Source organism: Mus pahari, chromosome 8 (genome assembly GCF_900095145.1).
Source record: "Mus pahari chromosome 8, PAHARI_EIJ_v1.1, whole genome shotgun sequence".
NCBI lineage: Eukaryota > Metazoa > Chordata > Mammalia > Rodentia > Muridae > Mus > Mus pahari.
In genome coordinates this window covers 48,548,905-48,575,803 of record NC_034597.1, presented here as the reverse complement: position 1 = coordinate 48,575,803, position 26,899 = coordinate 48,548,905, and the positions used below count along the sequence as shown (strand labels likewise).

The 26,899-nt window shown below is 41.2% G+C and overlaps 1 protein-coding gene across 4 annotated transcripts in view; it reads right to left on the bottom strand.

The window, feature by feature from the left end:
* Positions 1-26,899, bottom strand: part of Ift88 (intraflagellar transport 88) — a 90,959-nt gene that overhangs the window by 29,562 nt on the left and 34,498 nt on the right. For 3 of the 4 annotated variants that reach the window (XM_029541638.1, XM_029541640.1, XM_029541639.1), the window contains exons 15-22: positions 15,976-16,075; positions 12,767-12,853; positions 11,049-11,235; positions 9,262-9,370; positions 8,454-8,604; positions 7,584-7,699; positions 1,393-1,445; positions 125-190 (exon numbers count right to left, since the gene is read on the bottom strand). In XM_029541638.1, coding sequence (XP_029397498.1) covers positions 125-190; positions 1,393-1,445; positions 7,584-7,699; positions 8,454-8,604; positions 9,262-9,370; positions 11,049-11,235; positions 12,767-12,853; positions 15,976-16,075 — 869 coding nt within the window. The remainder of the gene's footprint in view (positions 1-124; positions 191-1,392; positions 1,446-7,583; positions 7,700-8,453; positions 8,605-9,261; positions 9,371-11,048; positions 11,236-12,766; positions 12,854-15,975; positions 16,076-26,899) is intronic. The other variant, XM_029541641.1, reaches the window with a different exon arrangement.

The following is a 26,899-nucleotide window of genomic DNA, read 5'->3' as shown; positions in this document are numbered from 1 at the left end:
TTTCTGAGTTCGAGGCCAGCCTGGTCTACAAAGTGAGTTCCAGGACAGCCAGGGCTACACGGAGAAACCCTGTCTCGAAAAAAAAACAATAACAAAAACAAACAAACAGAAAAAGGCCACTTACATTCAACATTCTCCGGAAATTTCCTGTGAATCTCTTTATAAGTATCTAATGCCTTTTGGTAGTTACCTGTAAATAAAGAAAGAGGAAAATATATTAGCTAGCTATATAGAGTTATAGAAATCTTATTGAATTTAATAAAAATTTTGATTCTAATCCAAAGCATTGGCATACTTTAATGGGTTAGTAGAAGGCATTCATGTTTGCCACAAGCAAACATGTGTCATTCTTGAATAATTTCCGGGGGAGAATATCCATATAATATGAGTGTGATGTTTCATGTCTGTGTCTCAGCGGATGGAAGCAGATGGAGAAGGACTGCTGCTGAGCAGAGGCCAGCCTGATGACACAGTGAGGGCCAGGCCAGCCAGGGTTACATTGTAAGACCGGGCTCAACCAACCAACCAACAAACTGAAAAAGGTTAGAGTAGAAATGGTTGAAATTTAGTTTTTCAACAGAAATAATTCAGTGGCTACCTTTAAGATCCACTCAGAGCTTGAGATGTGGCTCAGTGGTCCTGCATAAATGAGTGTGACCTCACAGTCACACTGTCCATCTGACAGGAGCCCTCTAGCACCCACTTTAGTATCGCACTAAGTGTGTAATGTATATCCGGGCCACTCTGAAGACACTGACAGGGATCAGGAAAGCTCCCGCACACAGGTGACAGTGACAGTCTCAGTCTGTGCTTCCTGTTGGGTAGCAGCTAGCTTTTTCTGTCTATGGGGGGGGGTGTTATAAATTTCTTCACGGACCTCCTAGTTGGATCTCTGGCATTCTAAGCTATAGGCACCATTAGGACAGAAACATAAACCTCTGCACATAGTGATCTTTGTTGTAATTATACATAGTTCCCACTGTCCCAGCTCTGAATTAAGAATCACTCAGGCACAAAATGGAAATAGAAACTAATATAAAAAGATTATTTTGTGGTTAACTTTGAAAAACAACCCGTCTTTAGGGGTGTTACTAGAATAAATGATTAGTCCCACCTTGAAGGCTGGGTGTACTCAGGCTTGCTTTTAAATTCAAACCCAGTGCCAACCCCTGTCCTTGCTCCAAACAAAACCAAAAGACGCCCACTTTGTAAGCATGACTTTTTCTGTATGTAGTAATTATTATTTTTTATATGATATGGTTCAATTATATATAGTTATTTAGAAAGCTAATATTTAATAACAAACATTCAACTGGAACACGATTATATTCATAACTACCCAAAAGAATAGACACAAACTAAATAAGAAATGAAAAAAGTCAAAACACTTACCACTTCTTCTAAAGCAGCTAGCTACCATCAGCTGCCACTTCACTTGTGTGGGTCTATAAAAGCAAGAAATGAGTGGAAATTAGAGACAGAACAAAAACAATGAGACTGTGAAACATTTATTAAGCTTTCTACCTCTAATTCCTTCTGACCTTTTGTTTATTTAATCTGTATTAATAATATACAGGCTCACATATTTAGAACCTAAAACACCACCACCACCACCACCAGTCCCACCCTAGGATCTGAATCATGAGCAGCTTAGGGCCTTGGTTAATACTCCCCTGCCCTTCAAATCTCCCTTCTTCTTACCCAGTAGCTTTCAAACAGCCTTCCAGTGCCAACCCAGTTTGATGTCAAGTCTACCAGCTTTGGGATTGGCCAGAGCTGGGCCTCAATCTCAGCAATGCTATGTGGCAAATTATTAATTTTAAACCCACTGCCTGCACCCCTACCCATTGCAATCTAAATAAAATATGTATAAACTATATACTTTCTTCCTGACACCTGTCACTTTCTCACCTACATGCCATACCCAGGTTCTAACCAGTCTATATACCTTTCAGTCCCTCTCTGCCTCTCTAGTCCTCATCCACTATGCATTGTTGAACCTTCAGCTTCCGCAAATCCAGGCAGGCGTTAGACTCCGGGTTCCACACCCTCCCTTTGTCAGAAGGCCCATCCTAGCCTCTGACGTCCTTTCACAACTATGCTATGCCGGCTCCTAATACCCGACTCTCAGCAATGCACTACCACCCGGGGGTTTATCTTCGCCTCTGAGTACCAGCATCACCTCTCCTCTTCATATTGTAACTAGCATCTGACTTCCACAGCTCTTAGCTCAAGTGATGGAATATGCACCCACTTCTGCTTCCTTTAGATGCCTATCTAGTAGCAATGTGGCTAGGTTCTACAGCGATTACCACACTGCTAGGTCCTATGGTGAGTTTAATGTTTCTTTTTGAGTATTTGCAAATTATTTACATGACATATCATTTTACTTTTCATTAGCAATCTGCAAAAACTTTGTTTTTCCACACCCTCCTTGACACTTGTTACCCTGTCCCCTGTCCCCAGAGCTTTAAGACAACCAGGGCTACATAGTGAGATCTTGTCACCCTCATTATTTTTTAATTCTTTGAGAATTCCAAGCATGTAAGCAATGGAATATGATAATCTTATCCCTACAGTCCCCCTCCAACTTTCCTAGGCCCCTACTAACACATCCCACTCCCAACTCCTATCTTCTGTCTAAATACCTCACTAAGTCCAACCTGCTGCCCACGTGTGCATGCCATGCCGTGCACTCCCCAGTGGGATGGAGGTAAGCATCCCTGCATATGCTCATCAGCCGTCTGTAGACTATCTTTGAAGAAAAAGTCCTCAAAAACTTTGCAGACTTTTGTGACTGCTGAGTTGCAGAAGCCCTTTATGTAATGTACCTATGTAATGACCCACTCTGTGGATTGCTTTTTTCATTTCAAATGCACTGTTTCATTTGATAAGCAGAAGACTGAAATTTTGTTGAAGTCTAATTGTCTATTTCTGTGTTTTTTGATGTCATTTCTAAGAACTTTGCCACATTCAATGTGATAAACAATTTTTACCAAGTATTTTGTATTTTATCATTTTTAGTCTTACATTTATTTGGTCTTTAATCTACTTTAAGTTCATTTTTGTTTATGGGATAAGCTAAAGGTTCAATTTTTTTTGTGGTTGTTGTTTTTGAGATGAAGGACTGATTTGTAGCCCAGCCTAGCCTTGAACTCTCAATCCTGCCTCAGTCCCAGAGTACTGAGATCATTGGTGTATACCACCAGTTGGTTTCAAACTTTACTTTTTCTGCCATGTAAATATCTAGTTTGTTTTTAGTTGAAAAGGCTGTCCTTTCTGCACTGCATGGTATGATGCCTTTGTAGGACATCACCTTCTGGGACTGGAGAAATGGCTCAGTGATTAAGAGCACTGACTGCTCTTCCAAAGGTCCTGAGTTCAAATCCCAGCAACCACATGGTGGCTCACAACCATCTGTAGTGAAATCTGATGCCCTCTTCTGGTGTGTCTGAAGACAGTACAGTGTACTCATATATACAAAATAAACAAATAATTAAAAAAAAAAAAGACATCACCTTCCCATGTATGAGAGAGCTAATTTTGGGTTCTTTCATCTGTCTTTCCAGCCCCCTTTAGTACCACACTATTTTATTATGACATAAGCAAGCACATATTGAAAACAGGAATTCTGAGCTTTCTAACTTTGTTCCTTTTTCTTGAGATTCTTTATGATTATCAGGGTGGATTTCCTATGCCTATAAAAATCCTGTGGAGAAACTGACAGGGAAATCCTTGACCGTAAGATTGCTCTGTACTGTTAACAACACTGGTCTTCCAATCCATGTATTTGGTGTCTTCTACTTTTTTATGTCCTTAATTTCTTTCAAGAGTGATTCACAGCTTTAAGTACATGCTTTTTAGCTACATGATTTAAAGAATTCTTATTATTATTTCCAATGCTATTATGAATGGTATTACCTATACCAATTTCATAGTTGTCCTTTTTTTTTTTTTTTTTGGGTTTTTCGAGACAGGGTTTCTCTGTATAGCCCTGGCTGTCCTGGAACTCACTTTGTAGACCAGGCTGGCCTCGAACTCAGAAATCTGCCTGCCTCTGCCTCCCAAGTGCTGGGATTAAAGGCGTGTGCCACCACGCCCAGCACATAGTTGTCCTTTTAAATTGTTTATTTATTCTAGTCTACAGAAATACAAAAAGATTTTTATGTGATTTTCCCATACTACAACTTTCTTGAATTCATTTATTGTATTTCAATTTTGTGCATATATTCATCAAGTTTTGATATGCAAGAACATTTTTATGATCAGAGATTTCAAGACTGTACATATACCATCTACTGTCTTCTGGCCTTCAAGGTTTCTGTTGAGGACTCTGCTTAATCTTACCCAGCATGCTTTGTACGTGACGACATACCTCGATGCTCTCACACCTTCCTCAGTAGTGTGGCTAGAGTGTCTCGCTGGGACTTGCTTGGGTTTTTCCCACTTACAGTTTACTGAGCTCTGTAGACTCACAAATCCACAAACTTTCCTCAAGTGTGGCAAATGCTGGCCACAATGTGTTTCAGTAGTCTCTCTGCTCCCTTCTCTTTCTCTTTTGGAGCTCCCTCCCATAATACATATACTGGTCCTCTGATGGTATTTTATGATAATAACCATGATGAGCATATTAAATAATAATCTCTAAAACTATTAAATAATAGGATTGATTGAACAATGGACCAATAGGAGTAGAATTCCTTTTCTTTCTGTTCTTTTTTGAAGCAGGTTTTCACACTATACCCCAGGAGCTTGGCTTTGAACTCGTGGAAAACCCCCTGCTTTAGCTCTCGGCACTGGAGTATGGACAGGAGCGGCTATGCTCAGCTTGGGATAGTAGTAGTTCTCAATGTTTAAAACGTAATCTATAGATATAGAAAAATAAAATGAAGCTATAGGCTTAAATCAATTAGAAACGTACTAAACATACGAAATTACTAAGAATCTAAAAAATACAAGCAATACAACCAGGAGAGACCTTCCTATTATAAATATTACAAAAAATTAAATTGAATTAAACCATGTGCCAATTGTCTGTAATGTATATATAAGGATCTATGTGACAGAAGAATGAATATTACCACTCCCTAAAAGGTTATATTCTTATGGTAGAGGCAGGTTTTTTTTTTTGTTGTTTGGTTTTTTTGTTTTTTTTCGAGACAGGGTTTCTCTGTGTGTAGCCCTGGCTGTCCTGGAACTCACTTTGTAGACTAGGCTGTCCTCAAACTCAGAAATCTGCCTGCCTCTGCCTCCTGAGTGCTGGGATTAAAGGTGTGCGCCACCACACCCAGCTTGGTAGAGGCAGGTTTTATACAACAATAAATACTCAGCACATAACGGTTATATATCAGTTGAAAATAAAAACATATTTTACATGATTTAGCATACCAAAAGGGAAATTACAGTATACAGTACAGAAAGTACATGATTAAAATTATACAAGAAATGTAATTATTGTACCCTAAATGCCTTTGTCACATAAAGAACATAAGAACAGAAGCAAATGAAAGTAAATGCAGAGAAAGCTAGGGAGAAAAGCATAAGGGACTCTGCATGAAAGAGCCTCATCATCAGGGAAACAAGCATAAACACTGGGAGGAACTACAGAGCTCTGAGGAGGATGAGGAGACAGGGGAGACTGAAGACAAGGCTAGTGCTCAGACAGCACACATCTATATTGCATCCATTTACCAGGCCATGCAAGTTATTCCCAATGGAAAAAATGGTTATATTAACCCAAGAATAAAACTTGGAAGAACAGACAGGGCAGCAAAACAAGAGAGAAAACGGAACTGAGAATACCATTAAGAAAGGGAAGAGACACGACCAATTAGACATTCCAGAAAGGCTGTGTTCAAATCTGAAGCCAGGAGGAGGCCGGGATTGAAAGAGAAAAAACGGGGAAGGGGACTGAAGGCTTCAGTCTTATCAGGGAGGCCCACTATTAAGCTGGGAGCATATCTCAGAGAGAAGTTATGTTTGGACAGCTACTCATGGAAGAGGGTTTACTGATGCCAATGTGGTTAGCATCAGGTAAGATCCATGTGCACTAACTGCAGAAGAGCTGAGGCTCAGTGGAGTTAGTGCAGTCTGCGTGGTGAGGCTGGAGTGCTGATGAAATGGGTAGGAGATGAACTGGAAGAAGAGTGGCTTGCCACACTTTTCCTTTTAGCTTTGGAAATTAGCTTATAAAAAATAGAAAATTAGGAAAATGGAAAAATTTGTTTTAAGAAAATAGACTCTTCATTTAATTAAGCCAATTTAATCTAAAGTATATTTACCTTATGACACTAAGGAAGTTAACCTCATTATTGTTTGTTTTTAAATTACATTTACTTATTTGTCTTTCTACCTGTCTATTTTGTGTGTGCGTGCGCATATGTACATGCCTATGCACATCCCATGGCACACGTGTGGAAGTTACGAGGACAACGACAGGAGTCAGTTCTCTCCTCTTCCGTGGGGCCTAGGGATTGCCTTCAAGTGTCAGCCTCGCTGGCAAATACTTCTTTCCTGCTGAGCCATCATCTTGCTGGTCTCTTGGTTGATCTCACTCTTTAGCATAGGGTAGCCTCAAACTCATGGAAAATCCTCTTGCCTTAGTCTCCTGAATGCTGGGATCACAAGCCTGAGCCACTATACCTGTCTGGGGATGACTATGGCACCATTTTTATAGGTACATAAAAATCAGAGTGAAGGATGGAACCATGTGGAGCGCGCCTTACTGAGGGATGGTCTAATGGCTAGGGTAGGGTATGATTAAGTATAACAAGTATAACAATCTTAAATCATAAAGATGTTATTGAACTAAAATTATTATTCTAATATTTGTAATTAGATTTATAGTTATCAAAACATTTATATGAAACCAATGTAATAAAAAGTAATTGCCAAATGTAAATTCTACACAAAGATTACTTAGATCTCTGGGCCTCCTGCTATCCTCCCAATGATTTTAAGTTACAGTTCATCTCATAATTTAATATGGCCAAAGACAAAGCAGGATATCATACATTCATTATGTTTGAATCAGATATGTGAAAATATCCAATGTGAACTTAAAATTAAAACACTTAAATTTTAAAACAGTTTAATTTTTTTTGTTGTTTGTTTTTTGTTTTTTGTTTTTTCGAGACAGGGTTTCTCTGCGTAGCCCTGGCTGTCCTGGAACTCACTCTGTTTTTACACGCCCAGCTTTAATTTTTAATGTTTAATGTACAATTGTAAATTGAAGCCAACACAACTTCCTTCTATTAAGACTCTTTCAGCAATAAAATTGTCCCAACTGAGAAAGTCTCTTTCTGGTTTGTAAATAAATTCTATTTGCTCACTGAGGTATGAACAAGGAAAACAGATAAAGTATATTATAAAAGGTATTTAAAATTCCTATGCAACATAAAATATAGCCACAATAGAGACAAAGAAAAATGAACAAAATACAAGAAAATGAAAAGAATTCATTAAGATATTTTCATGAATCTATTAGGCTTCCCAGATAGTAATTTTTAGGAATTAAAAATAGCATTTTTTAAAAAATAGTCTTAATGTAAGATATTAACTAAATATAAAATTCAGTTACTTACTGTATAAGGGAAGCTCTTTCAAAGTATTGAATGGCTTTCTCGCAGAACTGGGTATCAATGTAGTAAGCTCCAAGCCATTCAATGACTTCAATGTTAGAAGGGAAATACCTGTATGACTAGAGAAAATAAAGAAGTTGACAATTCAGCTTCAGTAGCAATACAGAACACACTCCTAATTAATTTACCTGTTAGGTGGACTTACTTATAAAAAGTATGAGCTATCAAAAGAATTTTATAAGTTTTAAAACTACACAAGACTTAAAAAACTTAGGTATACTTGACAGTTTTCAGTTATATATGCTCCGAGTCATAGCAAATATTTAAAAGAATTAGGTGATACAAATCATAGTTTAAGAAAATGAGTTAGGGGCTGGAGAGATAGTTCAGCAATTAACACTGGCTGGGACCCAAGTTCAATTTTCAGCAACCACATGCTGCTCACAACTGTGTGTAATGGAATCTGATGTCCTCTTCTGTCATGCAGGAATATGTAAATAGAGCACTCATATACATAAATAAAAAACTTTTTTTTCTTGTTTTCGAGTCAGGGTTTCTCTGTATAGCCTTGGCTATCCTGGAACTCATTCTGTAGACCAGGCTGGCCTCAAACTCAGAAATCTGCCTGTCTCTGCCTCCCAAGTGCTGGGATTAAAGGCGTGCACCACTACTGCCTGGGAATAAATAACTCTTAAAATGAGTTAGTATTTTTCATTTTCATTAAAATGAACCAAACTATAGTTTAAGAATGTTTTGTTTTAACTAAATCATTATAAGTTTTAGACTAATACGTCTTTCTAAAATATTAGGATCTTTTCATTTAAAACCTGTACAATGTCAGAAACTGAAAGGCACATGAGACAGCATGCCTACCTCATAGTAATATTGGAACGCCTGGGACTTGTCTCCCTCACTATCGTATAACTCTCCCAGTTTAGACAGAGCTTGGGAATCAGTTGGAACAACGCTGATCAACTGCATCAGCCATTCAATAGCTTGATTGGGATCTTCCATTAACTCATATCTTGGACAACATCAGTTAAGAAATCAAAGTGCTTTTCCAATAATAAGAGGCATTAAAAACATAACTCGTGCCTGCTTTTCTAAGAGTGAGTGGGGAAACCAAGAAAGCTAAGTGTTACAGCAGCTGAAGTGACAGCAGTGCTCCAGTATGGCACATGCACAGAGATTCAAGCGCAGGCTCTCACCCCCACACACAGCACGTAGCCTATGGTGCCGATGAACAGGCCACAGCACTGAAGAACCGTGAGGATTAGAGTTTTCAGAGAGCTATATTCACTATTTCTATACACTCAAAGGCAACAATGCTAATTAGTCCTCACTATCCTACAGGAGTCAGAATTAATATGATGCTAAAGTATTTAGTTGACTTTCAATCAGAGCTATGTGTACTCAAAATGTCCTCAATTCCTTCAGTTATTTTTTTTTAAATTAACAACTAGCTAATTTTTTAATTTTTAAAAGTTATTCATTTTTTTAAGTTTTAATTTTTAACTAATTCCTCTTGGGATTCAAACGATCTTTTACCAACTGAAGTACTTATAGCAGTTTAATCTGTTAAGTTATCCTCAATTATCTCCATGGCTAATGTTACTTAATAATTAATATACAATTTCCAATTAAGGAATTAATAATGTCCTTAAGTTTTCAAGTGAGATACACATTTGCTATCTGGCAAAGAACTTGAGCGCTGTTCCGGAGGATTGCGTGCAGTTTCAGGAAGGAGTCTAAGGCTTCGTCCAGCCGGTTTAGCTTCTTATAGGTGAGGCCTTGAGGAGAAAGGAGCAGCAGCATTACTGGCAGAACTGTTCTCAAAGCAACTGGGTAAATATGTAAATATATGCAAATATTTATCCCCAGAGAAAATGAAAGGTGAGATTTCTCCCCGCAGATAGACGTGCTACAGATAGCCCCAGTGAGCTTTCAAGTGTGTGTGGTGGGGGAACCAACAAGTGGACTCAAAAATGGAATAAATACTTCAGATATGAATCCAGCTATAAACATAATTAATAGACATTTAACATCAGTGGAGATGAAAGGATAAATGTGACACTTGATTGCTCATGTTGAGAACAAATGCAGGTCCTTATTTCATTACAAAAAAAATTCAAAAGACATAATAGTAGATGCGAGAGTAGTTAGGAAGATGAAGAGGATCGCGGGAGTGGGGACATAAGAGAGGGGGATGGGACCAGGGAGGTAAACCTATTATATATGACTAATACTTACTAATAAAATGTTTTAAAAATTCAAAATTTACTTTGAAATTACACAGGAAAATAAAGCTTTAAGAATCTAAAATTTATAAAGTAAAAAAAAAAAAAATCAGCATGAAAATAGGCAGTTAAGCTCCTCTAGGAAGGCCTGTGCCTTTTGTTCCTTTTCGTATGCCAGTAAAACCCTCTCCAGACCTCAGATGTCACATGCTCCATTCCTCTTGCTATCTCTTGCAAGGTGCCTTAACTATACCCCATCTCAAGAGTTGGCAGTGGGCCTTCATCCTTTCTGCCTTTCTGTGCCTATCAATCACAGGGCTTATAGGCTGTTTAAGTAGGCGCTGGGGACCAGAACTCAGGGGCTCTTGCTTGTGTGGCAGCAGCCATCTGCCCAGCACCCTCTCCCCTAGCTTTTACCTGCAAACTGCTAAACACCAGGAAATAGCTTATAAGACCAGACATCCAAAGAAAAGTAACAACATAAAAAAGACAAGAAAAAGAGCAAAAATCACAAACAAAATTCATAATCAAGCAAAAACACATGCACAGAGAGGCATAATTTTAAAGAAACAAGTTCAATATTAAAGACACGTATTTGTTTGGAATAGCTTGGAAGCAATAGTGCCCATAGCCGGCAACCTCTGAAGGACAGGAAAGGAAGAGGTGGGGTGGGCCTTTGTGACTTGTGATACAGACAATACAAACAAATCTGAGAGGCTGGAGAAACGGCTCAGCAGTTAGGAGCACTGGCTGCTCTTCCAGAGGACCCATGATTGGTTCCCAGTACCCACGTGGTAGCTCACAAACATGTATAATTTCAGTTTCAGGGGATCTGACACCCTGTTCTGGCCTCTGTGTGTTCTAACCACACACGTGTTGCACAGACGGGCATGCAGGCAAAACATCCACAGGCATAAAACAGAAAAAAAATCTGAGACATATGTGTCAAACTCAGGCACTAAAGACTTAGTATATTTGACTTTTTTTTAAAATTAAAAAGAAAGATGGATTTTTTTTCCTTCTATCTATTTGGAAAAAGTTTAAAAGCATCATCCCATATCATCAGAAACTCAGGGATATAGTGTTCTGTGATAGCTATAGACATTAGAAAAGTCTTCTTGGAGAGCAACATAACCCTGACCCACATTTACATAGCATGGCTTGTGAATCAACTCCATTTAGAATAAGAAGGCCAGCAATTCCCTAATGCACTTTGCCACGTTGAGCTTACCAATGTTATAAAGTGCTTCAGTACATGAAGAGTCGTTTCTCAGGGCCTCTTTATAGAACTCAGCTGCCTTCTCATAATCACCATTTGCAAAAACTGTGTTCCCTTTATTAGTGAGAGCTGACGGGTTATATCTATCCGAGTTCACAGCTAAATCTGCATAGCTGCTGGCTTGGGCAAATTCGTTTTCCTAAATGAAGTATAAAAGATAGACTTCATTTCTTCAGGTCTCTTTAGAATGTTCAGAGATTACTGAAATGACTTTCTGAGATGATAAACGAGCAAGACAAATATTTTAAATATCTTGGTTTTCCCAGGCTATGTGTAGCTGTCAAGTTCAAACAGCCAAGCTTCTCATGGCTGGCTTTCCTAGTCTCATGGTTTGATAACAACAGCATTTATATGTAGGTGGTTCCATGTTCAACGCCCAAACCCGTGTCCTCATTTGCTGTGCACTGCCTTCCCACCTGAAGCACCGAAATAGCTGGAAGGGCCTCAGCTGTCCCCTGCTTTGCACCTTGCTGCGTCACCCACTAGGAGCCTGCACTTACGCCTATGTACTGCCTTCTCTCTCTCTCTCTCTCTCTCTCTCTCTCTCTCTCTCTCTCTCTCTCAGCCAGAAGCTTGATAAGGACCTTATCAGTCATATGAGGCCTGTGGATGCCTTAGTTCATTGCGGCAGGGCCAGTCAGCTCAGTGAAACTGAGACCCCCTTTAAAACACCCAACTCAGTGGCAAACGCTCCCGGCATTGGGCAGTTACCATGATTGCCTCCCTCCTGGACACTTTCTTCCTCTGCACAGAAATCCTGTGTCCATTAGCAGCAACGCTCTCCTCTCTCTTCTCCCAGTTTCTGGAAATCTGTATTCTTCTATTTCCCTTCCTATCCTGGACACTGGATGTTAAGTGGGATGTTTGTGTAGGGCCACTTCTACTTGGTGTGTTTGTAAGGTACCATGAATGAACAATCTGTTGCTTCAAATGGCTGACTGAGGTCCAGTGGATGGATATATCACATCTGGTTTCCCCCTTGTTGTTGGTGCATCCTCAGGCTGCTTACATTCACCTTTTGGTTGTTATGAACAATGCTGCTGTGGACATTCATGTCTGTTTTTATGTGTACTCCAAACCACAACTTACACAGAAATTGGTACCACTAAGTAGAATGCAGCTGTGAACAAAACTAAAATGTATAGCATTGTTTTCTGGACAACAAACACCACAGAAGAGGGCTGCTGAGAGGGCTGCAGGGGTGGGGAACTCCATGGAGCTTGTGGAGGTGGGAAGGAGCTGCTATCTGAGGGTAAGGGGCAAATCAAGTCTGTAGTTGGAAGGCAACTGGCATATGTGGCACCCACCTACTTTCAGGAGTCCCAGTGATTGGCATCTAGTAGGCACTCAATGAATGTGTGTTACAGATGGTGCTCTGCAGCTCTAAGTCGATAGCACTTCCTTTGTCACTACCACGATAGGTCGAATGTCTCCAGTTCAGCTTGCAGCTGTCAGTCCATCATTCTCTGGTGCCTTCCTCACTACCAGTCTCCCCCCATTTTAAAGGGACAGTCTTCTTCAGCCCCTTCAGCACTGTCCATCAGGCCCTTGGTGCACCTCAGTCCACTTAAGAGTTTGCACCGATCTTCTTTGGAGGCCTTTTCTTAGGCAGATTTAGTAATGCAAAACTATCATACGAACAACCCTTAGTTGTAAAAACCAAAACCTACCAGATAATACAGGAATGAGAGATTGGTCGCAGCTGCACTCTTCACTCTACTGTCTTTCTTCTCAAACATTTTCAACGTGTCTACAGCCTAGAAACAGATTGTCTGAAGTTACTACCACTGCCATTCAGTAGTATGCAAAGGTGTGGCTGGGGAAGGGTCTGTGTGGAGTGGAAGACAGAGGGCATAGGAGGGAACAGCAGTAAATTCAAGAGGACAGTTGGCAAATTGAGAACTTAATTTGAAATAAGATCTCACTAAACAGAAAAGGCAGACATTCTATAACAAGAAATAAGAACTGAATTTAAGAGCACACAGATGGATTTAACAGAGGATTAGACACAGCTGAAGAAAGGACAGATGACCGGGAAAGGCCAGCTGTGGACACTGAACCCTGTGAGTCTGAGAAGTTTCCTATTCGTCCTGCACAATGGCTGGGATGAGGACCTCATACCTTTTACCTGGCACAGTCCAACTTCCTCCTGATAGAATACACTGGGGCTTCTGGTTGCAGCTATTACACACCAATCTATGGACCATTTTCCAATAGAGAACAGCCAGAAAATTTATATAAAACACTATAAACAACTAGGAAGGCGCTGGAGAGTTTGAGGACCAAGATCCCACAAAACATTCTGAATGAGGTACAGCTAAAGGAGGCATATATTTTAAGAAAGATATTCTTTAAAATGAATACAGAAGAGAGGCAGACACAGGGATAGGGCTTCTGTACATGTAACTGGGGTGCTAAGAGAGAAGAAAAATGGGTGGCTCAACAGCTTTCAAAATCAGTAACAGACAATAATTCTGGGAATGTCACCAAAATACTATCTAAAGTAGATAAATATAACTTCATCTTCAAGTCCTGGGAAATGAAAGTACATGCTTGGCCACCTGCCAAGTCTGATATAAAGCTATTCAAATGGCATGCAGAACAGTAGGCATCTTACATGAACAGTGCACGGAGATCCAACTTAGAAACGCCTTTGATATGAGAAGGAGAAGGTGGAAGGGATAGTGGGCTTTATTTTCATCCTTTAAAAAAGCATACATTTATGCTTGGCATCTTGGTATTTCCTTTGTATGGCAAGCACTTGTATCCAAGCAAACATTCTTCCTCATTTTACGGCTGCCATCAGCTAAACCTATCGCAACTAGCCAGAACCTGCCGTGCAGGGCTTGATTCCAAGGAAGTACCAGCCAGCATGCTGGTTCAGGTTCAGTTAAGAATAAGAGTTTTTAAAAGCAGATTCCAAGGCTAGAGGTGTGGATCAGAGGTACAGTGCCTATGTAGAACGTATAAAGGTCTTAGTGTGATGCCTAGAATCACAAAGCATGATTTTGGTTCCCATATTAATATGCTAGTAGTCTTTTAAAGGGTTTTCATGGCCTTAAAAAACTGTCAGACATTTCTAGACTAGTCTAACACTGGATAGGAAACATCTAAACATCACATCCTACCTTTTTAGGCTAAGGAAGGAGGATAACAGTGAGTTAGAGGTCAGCTTGAGCTTCAGAGCAAAATTCTGTCTCAAAGACAAAATAACTCAATGTGCGTGTGCACACAAGAGTGCTTAGTTTTGGATGAACAGTTATAAAACATGAACTATGGCAATGTACTATTAACCTTTTCTAAAAGTAAAATAAAATTTAAAAATAAAATGATAAATACAATTTTTTCTACTGTGTCATCTATAACAGTATACTCCTTTATACTCATAAATTATTTTTTAGGTCCCAAGATCACTCCAGCAAGAAAACAGAGACCAATCAATCTGTCTCACATCACTTGATTCTACTGCAACAGAGCTTACAATAACTGCTTACTTATTTATTTGCTTGTTTGTTTGTTAGATAAAGGGTCTCATGGGGCTCAGGGTGACTTCAAACTCACCAGTAGCTGAGGAGACCCTGGATTTCTGATTCTCCTGCCTCATTTCCCCAGTGGTGGGATTACAGGCATGAGCCACTGAGGCTGACCATGGCATTTTAAAAAAGGATTTGCTTTTATTAGGTTTCCAAATGTCTGTATGTGTATGTCCCTGAGTGGCTATGTGCATGTGAGTGCAGGTCACCAAGGAGTCCAGAGAAGTGTCAGATTTCCTGGAGCAGGATTTATGGGCAGTTGTGAGCTACCAGATGTGAATATAAGGAACCAAACTCGGAACCTCTGCCAAAGAAATACATGTTCCTAGCCTCTCAGCCACCTCTGCAGCCCAAACAGGTGTTTTAATGGGTGATGGTATGGTGGTAAAATGACAGCAGATATAAGGAGTTTCTAGAAGGTTTTAGTGCTCTGTAAATACTAAAAGACGTAAACGTAAGTTTGGAGAATTAACACATGCAATCACCCACTCCTTGGAACTGTAACCTATCAATCATTTTATTAGTACACAGGGTCACTTCGCTCTGCTCTCTATTCTGAGTATGCCAGCTTCTGGGAGCTGCTTCTCCTTTCTGTTGTCTTCAGACAGAAAGAAGGTTCTTCACTAGGAAGAGAAGAGAAGCACAGGCTTGGACAGTGTATGGGAAGGGTGCTCTGGCTTTCTCTGGGCCTTGCTGTCTGAGTCAAATAAAGTTTGTACAAGCAGGTACTTAGGACACTAGCCATCAGTTTTATAACCTAGGAAACCCAGTGTTTTCTGCTTGTTCTACTTTGGCATCCTCTCTTTTTCTTAAACTCTGTGGACTTCACTTTTGTCTCAGCTCTGCTCTACTTGAGCGAGTTCTGAAAGGCTGACAGTGTTTCACCTCATCCTCAGCTTACAGTGCTCCACCCCATCCTCAAGACAACAGGTGGCAGTTGCCAGTGAGGGATCCCAGAGATCTAAGCCAGTGTCTAGCATGGGGAAACCATCTGTCGTAAGAAACATTTGAAACAGCCTCAAGAAAAGCTGTTCCACACATGACAAAATGGAAGCACATCAGACTGCTATTTAGGATCCCTACACACTGGCTTCTACAGGCCTTAGCCCTTTGCAGAGCAGTCTAAAGTTTTTAGGCCTGGACCAGAAAAAGGTTTTGTAACTTAACAATATGTTATATATGGAAGGTATTTACATTTTAACAAACAGAACCAACATGTAGAAGCTTGTCAGAGTTATGGGTAAGGGTGAAGCTCAGGGGTAGAGCACTCTAATAGTATTCTAGAAAGGAGTTTCCCTGGATCCACTGCCTGGACCAACTAACATGCAGAAAGGGGTGGCACTTACTTGGTTAAAGTCCTTTTGTCTCAAGTAAGTAATTGCTTTGTTAATCTCCAGGTCATTGGCCAGCTCCACGTACTGAGAGGCTTTCACTACTTCCACACACCTGTAAGAAAGGCAAGACACAAAGCGGTACTTGCTTTATTTCAGTTCTTTCTCTCCCCGAGAGTGTGTGTATTCATGCACATATGGAAACCAGAGGTCAATGTCATATGCCATCCTCTATCATTCTCCACTGAGACCATGGAACTCTTACAAGAGAAAGCATTAATTGGAGGTTTCATTACAGGTTCAGAGGCTTAGTCCATTATCATCACCTGGGGGAGAATGCAGCAGGCGTGGCAGGCAGAGTGTTGAAGAAGTAGCTGGGAGCTAATCCTGATTCATGGGCAGAGAAAGCCTGAGCACAACGTGGGCTTTTAAGACCTCAAAGCCCATTGCCAGTGACACACTTCCTCTAACAAGGCACCCATCCTAACCCTTCTAGCTTTTCAAAGAGAGCCACTCCATGGTGACTGGACATTCAAATAGACGAGCCTATGAGGCCATGCTTATTCAAACCACTACACATATCAATCTTAGAAACAATGATAAAAACAACAGAAAGCATTACACATGAGGTCATGGATATTTCATTAAACCTGCTTCAGTGAATAAAACAAAATAATATGTGGCACTGAGGGTGTGGTTCATTAGCCCAGACCATAATTAAAAACAGAATCAGTCGGGTGTGGTGGCGCACGCCTTTGATCCCGCCCAGCACTCGGGAGGCAGAGGCAGGCGGATTTCTGAGTTCGAGGCCAGCCTGGTCTACAGAGTGAGTTCCAGGACAGCCAGGGCTATACAGAGAAACCCTGTCTCGAAAAACAAAACAAACAAACAAACAAACAAAAAGTAGACATATGGAAACCAGAGGTCAATGTCAACTGTACAAGTTTATCACAAAGAACATTCTGAAGGACACAGATCTCTACACCCAACCTAAAGGAAGAAAAACAGAATGGACTCCAGAAAACTGTCTTCTCCAACAGAACTTTTGGAACTTTTCCTGAAAAGTCCCATATGTAAAAGAGCCTTTCTGTTTGAAATAGGGACAGAGGACTTGAGCTTCGCCCCCCGCAATATACATCACTGAATGACCATCTGTCCCCATCTGAAGACATGGCTCATGAAATTTGAGTTCCAAAGGAATAATCTGGGAACCCAGGTATACACAGCAAATATTTATGAAATGTCAACGACATGTCAGCCATTATGTTTTGGTACAGGGGTTGCAAGAGTAGATACAATGCTGTGCCCCACCTGTGAGGAAAGAATAATAAAGCAAGCTCTTTACAAAGAAGTACAAGAAGACAGGTGAGAGGTCAGAAAGGGGATTCTACAGATATTGTAGCTCAGTGTGAGGGCCAAGTGTGAACGACTTGAGAAAAAGAAAGGTCTCCTAGGATGAATCAACAACACTCGAAGGATGCGTAAGGCCCGCAAGCTGGGCCTATTTAAGATGCAACTGCTACCTGGATCAGAAAGCACTCAAAAGGTGGAGAGAAAGATGGCCTGGGAAGCTACATCATTTAGAGCCTCTGTGGCAGGACAAAGAATGCACTCAGCACCCTCAAAGTCCCAGACAAGGAGTGAAGATGGCACCATATCTGCCAGTTCGCACTGACAGTCATGGAGTCAGGAGATAGGTAGGCAGAGAGGGTGAGTCCTGGAGAAAAGGAGGTCTACATCTATATAGGTAGCACGAGGAGACAGGCAGTCATTCCAAGAAAAAGAGAGGCAGAACTCGTGGGTGGCCACTGAGATAAAGGAAATGGAGCTAAGTTTAGCTCAGACAATCAGGTAACTAGTGGTCCCATCATCTCCGATGTGCAATTCATGATGGGGCGTGTAAGTACACAATAACAGGGCTAAAAGAGAGGTTATGCTTGGGGCTGAAAAGTCAGAATTACATTGAGAGAACCGACTGAGCTGACCTATAAGACAATATTGAGTTTCAGAAAAAGCATTTGGAACTGAATAGATATAAGTGACAGTAAGAAGCACAAGTGTTGAGGTGAAAACTTTTTACCCGAACTTCCAACACAGAATGGTGAGGCTTCTACGTAAAGCCAGTTTCTGTTTCCCTCAGCACAAAACCTAGCTGTTGTATAATTTAACCCAGTTCTGCCACTGACTTGATGGGCACAGGACTGCCCTACACTTTAGATCCCTGTTGTGAGGGTGGGCTGAGGTTCACACTGCAGCCTGATGCTGCCTCAGAGAAGAGGCTCTTGTGAGCTCCTCAGGTCCCATTCCTTGCTATCACAGCACTCAGAACTGTACAAGTTTATCACAGGAACATTCTGAAGGACACAGATCTCTACACCCAACCTAAAGGAAGAAAAACAGAATGGACTCCAGAAAGCTGTCTTCTGACCTCTCTATGCACACCATGACATCCACAGAAACATTCATGTATAAAGAGATTGTGATTGCGATCTGGAAGGGTCCTTACCAAAGGAGTATATAACTGGAGGAATCTGGGGTCTTCTACCTTAAAGTTTAAGTATTTTGGTGTGTGTGTGTGTGTGTGTGTGTGTGTGTGTGTGTGTGTGTGTGTGTGTAAAAGACTTCAGATATCTGGAACATAGAGAATATTCTTCCTTCTACTTAGAATACTCTCCTTACCCACTTTTATCTTTACTAATTCTTTACTTCTCAATCCAGATATCAATATAAGATTTCTATGGCCCCAGTTTATAAATTAGGCATTCCTATTAAATGAGGGAATAGTACCTTATAAAGTGTTACTTTTTGTCAGGGTATTAATCACTTACATTGCTTTGTTATTGTTAATATATTTATCAACTTAGTTCAACTGAAACTTATTGAATAAAAAAAACTTCAAAACTTTTTGACCTATCATTGGCCTCAATGAATAAGTATTTACTTTTTTCATGACCACTGGCTTTCTAAGCATGACATTAAAATCATAAATGATAAAAAAAAACTGATTAATCTCATTCTAAAACTCTTCCTGGAAAACAATTTGTAGTAATTTCTTGTTGGATTAAAATTTTTTTCAGTATTAAGACATCTGACAAAATAATATAAAACGTAAAAGGTTAGAGGGAATGTAGTCATGGTTTTCTAAAGTACTATTACCAATGAAGCAGTTTGTGTATCAATTTATATTGTACACCTAAGTGAGCATACTGTTGAAAGCTTTGCCCTCTGAGACTAGAAACTAAGCAAAAATATCTACATCATCATTTTTGAGCACTGAAATAGATGCGCCAGCGTGCTGGTTTGCATATGCTTGGCCCACGGGAAATGGCACTATTAGGAGGCGTGGCCTTGTTGGAGTAGATGTGGCCTCATTGGAAGAAGTGTGTCACTGTAGGGGTGGGCTTTGAGGCTCCACCGAGTGTGGAAGAGTCAGTTTCTCCTGGCTGTACTCAGATCAAGATGCCAAACTCTCAGTGTCTTCTCTAGTACCAAGTCTGCCTGTGTGCTGCCATGCTTCCTGCCATGATGATAACGGACTGACCCTCTGAACCTGTAAGCCAGCCCCAAGTAAATGTTGTCCTTTATAACAGTTGCCTTGGTCACAGTGTCTCTTCACAGCAATGGAAATCTAATTAAGACATCTAGTAAGGTAAAGAAGCTCAGATGGGCATGGTGGGAGAGACAGGAGGATTGCAGTTTGAGGCCAACCTAGGATACACAGAAAAACTGTCTCAAAAGTCAACAGCAGGCAAGGGAGATGGCTCAGTGAGTAAAGTGTTTGCTCAAAACCACAGAACCCAGGTTGAAGCCAGACTTACAGTGAGCATCTGCAATCACAGCACTCCTCTGAGAAGACAGACAGGAGGAGGGCACAGGGAACCCGTGAAGGTAGAGAACCAGCCTACCTGACATCAACAGTAGAGGGGAAAAGGTGAGTGTGTCTGTCTGTCTGTCTGTCTGTCTGTCTCTCTCTCCCCCCCTCTCTTACACACACACACTTTTACTAGTCTGTTAAGTGTGGTGATCCCCTGCAGGCTTAGAAGCAGGCAGGGAAAATGCTCCACGCAGAGACACTGGACCAGGACTTGTAGAGTCTGGTCCAGATCACTTTACTTTAGCCATGTTTAAGCATAACCCAGTTTTGGGGAAAAGTTTTCTGATGGCAGTGAACTCAGCCCTGTGAGTATAACAGCATTTGCATTTCACATTACTGTTTCTGTTAAACATTACATGCTTACACTGAAGCTCTTTGCAAGGACACATGGCTTCATTTGTAAGCTGGGTTCTTGTTGACTTAGAAACAGTGCTTAGGATAAGGTCTAGGAGAAGGAGTGAGGTAAACAATGCCTATGGGAGTCAGGACTGACCCAGCCCTGAGATAACACAGAAGTCACTTAGGCTGCTGGGAAGCACATGTGACATCACTCATAAGGTCGAGGTTTTTTTATGGCCTAAAAGCAATGCTCAAGTTTTGGGGTAAGGGGTATGTCATAAGTAAAAATAAGTTCTGGGAGATATGGTAGAGCTTGTTTCATCAGTCAAAATGCCCCAGCTGACTGCATGGTTTTTGTTAAACTGCTTGCTTGCTTTACTTCCTCTTGCAATGGCCAAGCAGGATGCAGGCTTTCTGTGTTCTTTGCCTTTAAATGCTCCCTGTAAAACGCTTTAGAGTCTTCTCTGTGAGAAGGCAATCTCTGGCCAGCTTAATACAGACCCTCACTCTGGACTTCGGTCAGTACCACGTAACAGTCTACAAACTCCAGGACTATACAGTGAGACCCTGACTCAAAAACAATAAACAAACAAACAAAGCAAACCCAAAACTGAGTCCAAAGTCTCTTCAAGAAAACAGGAAAATATTTTCATGAAGTTGAGATAAACAAAAGTATCCCCAAGAGGACCAACTAACCAAATAACCCAAAACAAGGCCAAGAGTCTTAAATGGCATTCAGCGCACAAAAAAATAAGTGTGACAAATTAACACATGGCACTATTCAGCCATCAGTGAAGTGCACATCCAAAACCACAATGCTAACAAGCTGTTTAGTTAAGATGAACAACTACAAAATATGCTAGGAATTTCTATATGCTGCTGAGGGAGAAGGTAGCATCTGCTTGAAAGCTGAATGTACACATAACCTCAAAACCATCCAACATATAAATAAGGTCTGCACCCACAATCATAATAGTATTGATAACAGTGTCAAATTCCAACTGAACACTGCCATGATGCCCACTAAAATGAAAACAGATACACAGAAATGCAACATCAGAAGCAATGACACTGAACAAACCATAGCTCCCTACAAGGACATGGGAACCATTCTCAAACATAAGGTAAAGAAGGCCATGAACAAGGGAACACAGTCAGTGTGATTCTACCTACAATACAGATTCTCTATCATCTAATACATCTGGTTTAAAGCCAGAAAAAGCCTCATTATAGTGTGCAGAGAATTCAGAGACTCCTGCCGAGGTGGTTAAGGAGGAAAAGCAAGGACGTGAAGAGGAGACCCAGTCACCGTTTGGTTGAAGAGTGTGGTGATGGCACCAGGACCTTCTTTTTTTATTATTTTTTAATTTTTTTTAATTTTTACTTGATATTTTATTTACATTTCAAATGCTATCCCGAAAGTTCCCTATACCCTCCCTCCGCCCCTGCTCCCCTACCCACCCACTCCTACTTCTTGGCCCTGGCATTCCCCTGTGCTGGGTCATATAAAGTTTGCAAGACCAAGGGGCCTCTCTTCCCAATGATGGTTGACTAGGCCATCTTCTGCTACATATGCAGCTAAAGACACGAGCTCTGGGGGTACTGGTTAGTTCATATTGTTGTTCCACCTATAGGGTTGTAGCCCCCTTCAGCTCCTTGGTTACTTTCTCTAGCTTCTCCACTGGGGGCCCTGTGTTCCATCCAATAGCTGACTGTGAGCATCCACTTCTGTCTTTGCTAGGCACTGGCATAGCCTCATAAGAGGCTGCTATATCAGGGTCCCTTCAGCAGAATCTTGCTGGCATGTGCAATAGTGTCTGGGTTTGGTGGCTGATGATGGGATGGATCCCCGGGTGGGGTAGACTCTGGATAGTCCATCCTTTCATCTTAGCTCTAAATTTTGTCTCTGTATCTATATCCTTTCATGGGTATTTTGTTCCCTATTCTAAGGAGGAATGAAGTATCCACACGATGGTCTTCCTTCTTGGTTTTCTTGTGTTTTGCAAAATGTATCTTGGGTATTCTAAGTTTCTGGACTAATATCCACTTATCAGTGAGTGCATATCTAGTGACTTCTTTTGTGATTGGGTTACCTCACTAAGGATGATATCCTCCAGATACATCCATTTGCCCAAGAATTTCATAAATTCATTGTTTTTAATAGCTGGGTAGTACTCCATTGTGTAAATGTACCACAGTTTCTGTATCCATTCCTCTATTGAGGGACATCTGGGTTCTTTCCAGCTTCTGGCTATTATAAATAAGGCTGCTATGAACATAGTGGAGCATGTGTCCTTATTACCAGTTGGAAGATCTTCTGGGTATATGCCCAGAAGAGGTATTGCTGGATCCTCTGGTAGGCACCAGGACCTTCTAAGGTGCTACCAGTGTTTACATTTTACTTACCAAGCTAATACAGTAGTCACATGAGTGTTTGTTTCACGACACACCATTCAGTCGATACTGTTTTGTATAGCTCTTATTTTTTTTAGATGAGTTTTACCTATATTGCTCAGGCTGGTCTTGAACTACTGGGCTCATATGAAACTCCTATCTCAGCCTCCTGAGCTGGTATCACAGCTATATATATCAGTGCCCCCAGCTGGTCCATATAATTTTTGTGTACACTTTACTTCTCAACAAAAAAATGTTTCAGTGATGTAATCATATGGGAATAAGTTAAGAAGAATGACAGAGGAAATAAGTGGAAATTATAAAAACAAAGCAAGACTGCTTATTCCATACCTCGGCCCTTTTGGGAAAGCTGTCCCATGTAAGATTACCTGTATCTTCACTTTTAACAGGACCATGTGGTTGATGAGCTACTGGCATGATACAGAGCAGTGTCAGACAAATGTAACCCCCAGGACTGTAACCTAAACATAGACATTTTGATTTAATTAGTCTAAACTACAGACTGCCCCTTGAGGATGTGTTAAATCCTCTGACAATGTTAATATTCATTCAAACGAGACACCACTGCTAACAGCAGCAGCAACAACAAAAGTGTTGCACATATCAGAATCACTTTGGGGGGAGGAGTTATCAACATGCAAGTGCTCACTTCTCACCTACAAGCTCTCTTACAGCTTTATAGGAGGAGGGGCGACAGGCTCACATCAGCCGTGCTCCCTCACCTCCTCAAAATGCTAGGCTAGTGCTTCCTATCAAAGTAAGTACTGTCTGCATCTTTAGCGAGTCACCAGAATGATCCAAAAGTGGGTGCATGCCTGTAATCCCAGTACTGGGAGGGCCAAAGCTGAAGCCCATCCAGGTCTCCAGACTGCCTTAGAAAGCAACAGAAGGCAAGGCTCAGTGGGCCACAGTGCTTGCTTCTCAAGTGTCAGGACTTGAACGTGGATTCCCAGAACCCATGCCAAAAGCCAGACACTGGCCTGTGTCTGTAGTCCTAACATTCCTACATGCAGATGAGGGTCAGAGTCAGAATTCCTTAGACGCTCATGGCCCACCCAGCCTGGGATAGATGTAGCAGCAGCAAACAAGAGAGACTCTGTCTCGGTAACAAGGTACAAAGAATGCCAGAGGCTGGAGAGAGAGCTCAATAGTTAGGGGGAACACGTACTGATCTTCTAGAGGATCCGAGTTCAGTTCCCGGCACTCACATCAGGAGGCTCACATCGCCTGTAACTCTAGCTCCAAGGGATCTGATGCCCTCCTCCTCTGTCCTCCGTGAGACAACACAAGCACACCCCACACATATATAAATAATTAGACAAAATCTCTTTAAAAAAGGAAGCAAAACTTAATTGTTATCAATAAATGTAAGCTTAACCTTTTGGAGGGAGCCACAGTTTAAATCACAAACAGCATCAAGCCTGAGCTAGGTGCTCACTGAAAACTAGCTCAAAAATATGGGGGGTGGGAGAGAGGGGTCAACAACCCCATTTATCTTAGAGAAACAAGACAAAACAAAACCAAGCCAAAGCATTCATGGTTTTATAACTCTATAGTATCAGTAAAATGTTGAAGGCCGAGCTAGCAGCATGTTGGGGCACAAAGGTTCTCGTGCCCACTGAGCACTAGGGGAACCAGGAATTGTAATCACTCAAGTGCATCTCCTTAAAGGAGGAGATGCCTGTTTTCTACTCAGAAAGCTGAGAGTGGATGTTACTACTGACCTGGCAACCTGTGCCATCTGTAGAGCCAGACCTTACCCCAATGCTCCAGAAGGTTTATCCCGCACTCTCCCTCCCAAGACCTTTATCTTTGGCTCTCAGGTAACAGAGCCCATTCTTAGGGGAGATGTCACATGTACTTTACAGACTTCTGATCTGTCCGCTCTCCTGGTCAGAGACCACACCAGAAATAGACCCTTGAGCTATATATAGAACCCATCTTGATAGTCACATGGATTTTGCAAAAGAGTTTCTATCTAACCATTCTTTGAGCTTTATTGTGTACCTAGAATTGGAATGATTCTTGCCTGGAAACTTCCTTCTGAATTGTACTGTGTTTAGAGACGCTAACGATAAACTGTCTAGCATCTGCCTCCTGAAGTTTGATCCAGCCTAAGTTGAACAGATCCACATCTTCCTTCTTACTTCATAGGAATCACTTCCCTGTCAGCAGCAGAGCTTGTAGGGATTTCCCCTCCCTGCATTGGTATAGTCCAGATCTCAATGGGCGGGAATGTTTCACAGCAAAACTAGTGACTTAAAAACAACCCATGGCTGCCACTGAAAACCTTTTAAGTGGAAATGAGATGGAAAGAACTGGCTTGAACAGAAAGTAGTCTTTGAATCTCAGAATGATTTCCTTTTAGCTGGATAATTTTATATATACAAACACAGAACTCCCCAAGAAGCTAAATGAGACAGAAGACTTGACTGGCATCTTCCTTACAAATGTCAGTTTAAAATGATATAAACAGAACAGATATCAAATAGCTTAATTTAAATGTTTTATTTAATTTCAAGTCTTAAAAGTTCTCCAAACACTGAACAGCTGTCACGTCTTGAAAAGCCTGTGGCTTACTCATCGGCAGCTGGTGACATGCAGGAAAAGAGCAAAGGTGGGAAGGATAACCATGACTCACATGGAATGTTTCTCTGCATACACACTCCGGAGGATCCCGTCTTTCTCCACTCTCACCCATTCCTCAGCCCGGGTTAAGTCTTGCTTGCCCTCTGCCTCTTGTTCCACTTCTCTTTTATATGAAGTGTATAAAGAATGCCACCAGACATCCCACCTCTCTCATATGCCAAGGAGGAGCCTTTCTCCCTCCAGGTACTTTCAGCATGCAGGCAGGGGCAAATAGTACGTGTTCAAATCTGGTCACTGCCCTGAGACACAACAGTAGAACCCTCCTTGAGTATTCTTGTGCAACCCATCTTCTTCTCAAACTAGCAGACGACCCCACCTAAATGCATACATTCCACTCACCTCCTGGAACTAGGTGTTTTCTAGAAGGCTGTGGACTGAGACTTCTGATACATCCCATGGCCCAAATTCACACTCCAACTTGGAGAGCAATTCAGGCCTGGCATGCAGTGCCCCTAGGACACCAGGCTGCTGTGGACATCCAGCATCACATCTCTCAGAGGGTCCTCTGAGCAGCACCCAGATCCTGCCACTCCTAGCAGGTGAAATCCACAGCTATGTCCTCAAAGGATAAGCAACTCCATTTCTGGCTTCTGGACACCACTGTCCTCCTCATGGTTCTCTTCATGACAGCATATTCACAGGGTGACAGAGGCTGCACCAGAGCCTTCTGGACCTCTTGAATAGGGACAGAACACAGCAATGGATCCCCAAGATGGTGGGCAGATTGCAGGTTCAGAGATATAGGCCCAAAACAGTCTTTAACCTCAATCATAAACTGTAAGGTTGTCTCCAAAGAGTGTTATCTACTATGCTCTCTCTAAAGTAAGTATGTATATGTATGTGTATAATGTATGTATGTATGTATGTATATATGTATGTATTATACCATGGATACAAAATAATCACCTATATACACATATTTGTATATATGTTCAAGTCAATTACTGCCAGATCCCGCAAGGCTTGAGTCCTGGAAGCCTACAGAGGCTGTAAGGACAGTCGCACATTTAGGAGGTACAGTACAGCGTGTCTCAGTAGGAAGTCTCTGTGGGCATCCAGCCTCAGGCAGTGAGCATCAGAGAAGAAAACTGCAGTTGCTTGTCTTCGCATACACTGATCAACCACTGATTCCCGAGGAAAGCTTTGCCACCCCAGATGGGTTGTTATCAATGAGACAGTTTGTCAACTGTCCCATAGGTCCAAGGCCTTGGAGCCCTCAATATGTGCCCACATGAACAATACACATTTACCGAGGACTTCAGATCTTCCCCTGATCCCTACACATTATAGATATATGAGGTATCTTTCAAGCCACTACAATCAAATTTGTACTTGACTTTCTTCTTATCTGAAATCTGGCCAAAAAAACAAACAAACAAACAAAAAAGAGGGAAAAAAGGCTTTGTGAGATAGGCTCTCAAGTAGCCCAGGCTGGCCACAAACTTGTTAAACCAGTCATGCAGCTAAGGATGGCCTTACTCCTAATTTCTACCTTCTAAATTCTGGGATTACAGACATGTATCACCATGCCTAAGATAGCTTTTTTTTTTTTTTTTTTTGTTTTGCGAGGTCCCATATAAAGGACTGGATTCCTATCCAGATAACAAAAAGAAAATAAGACATATTTTAGGTTACAAATAAAATCTTAGAAGTTCTGTTATG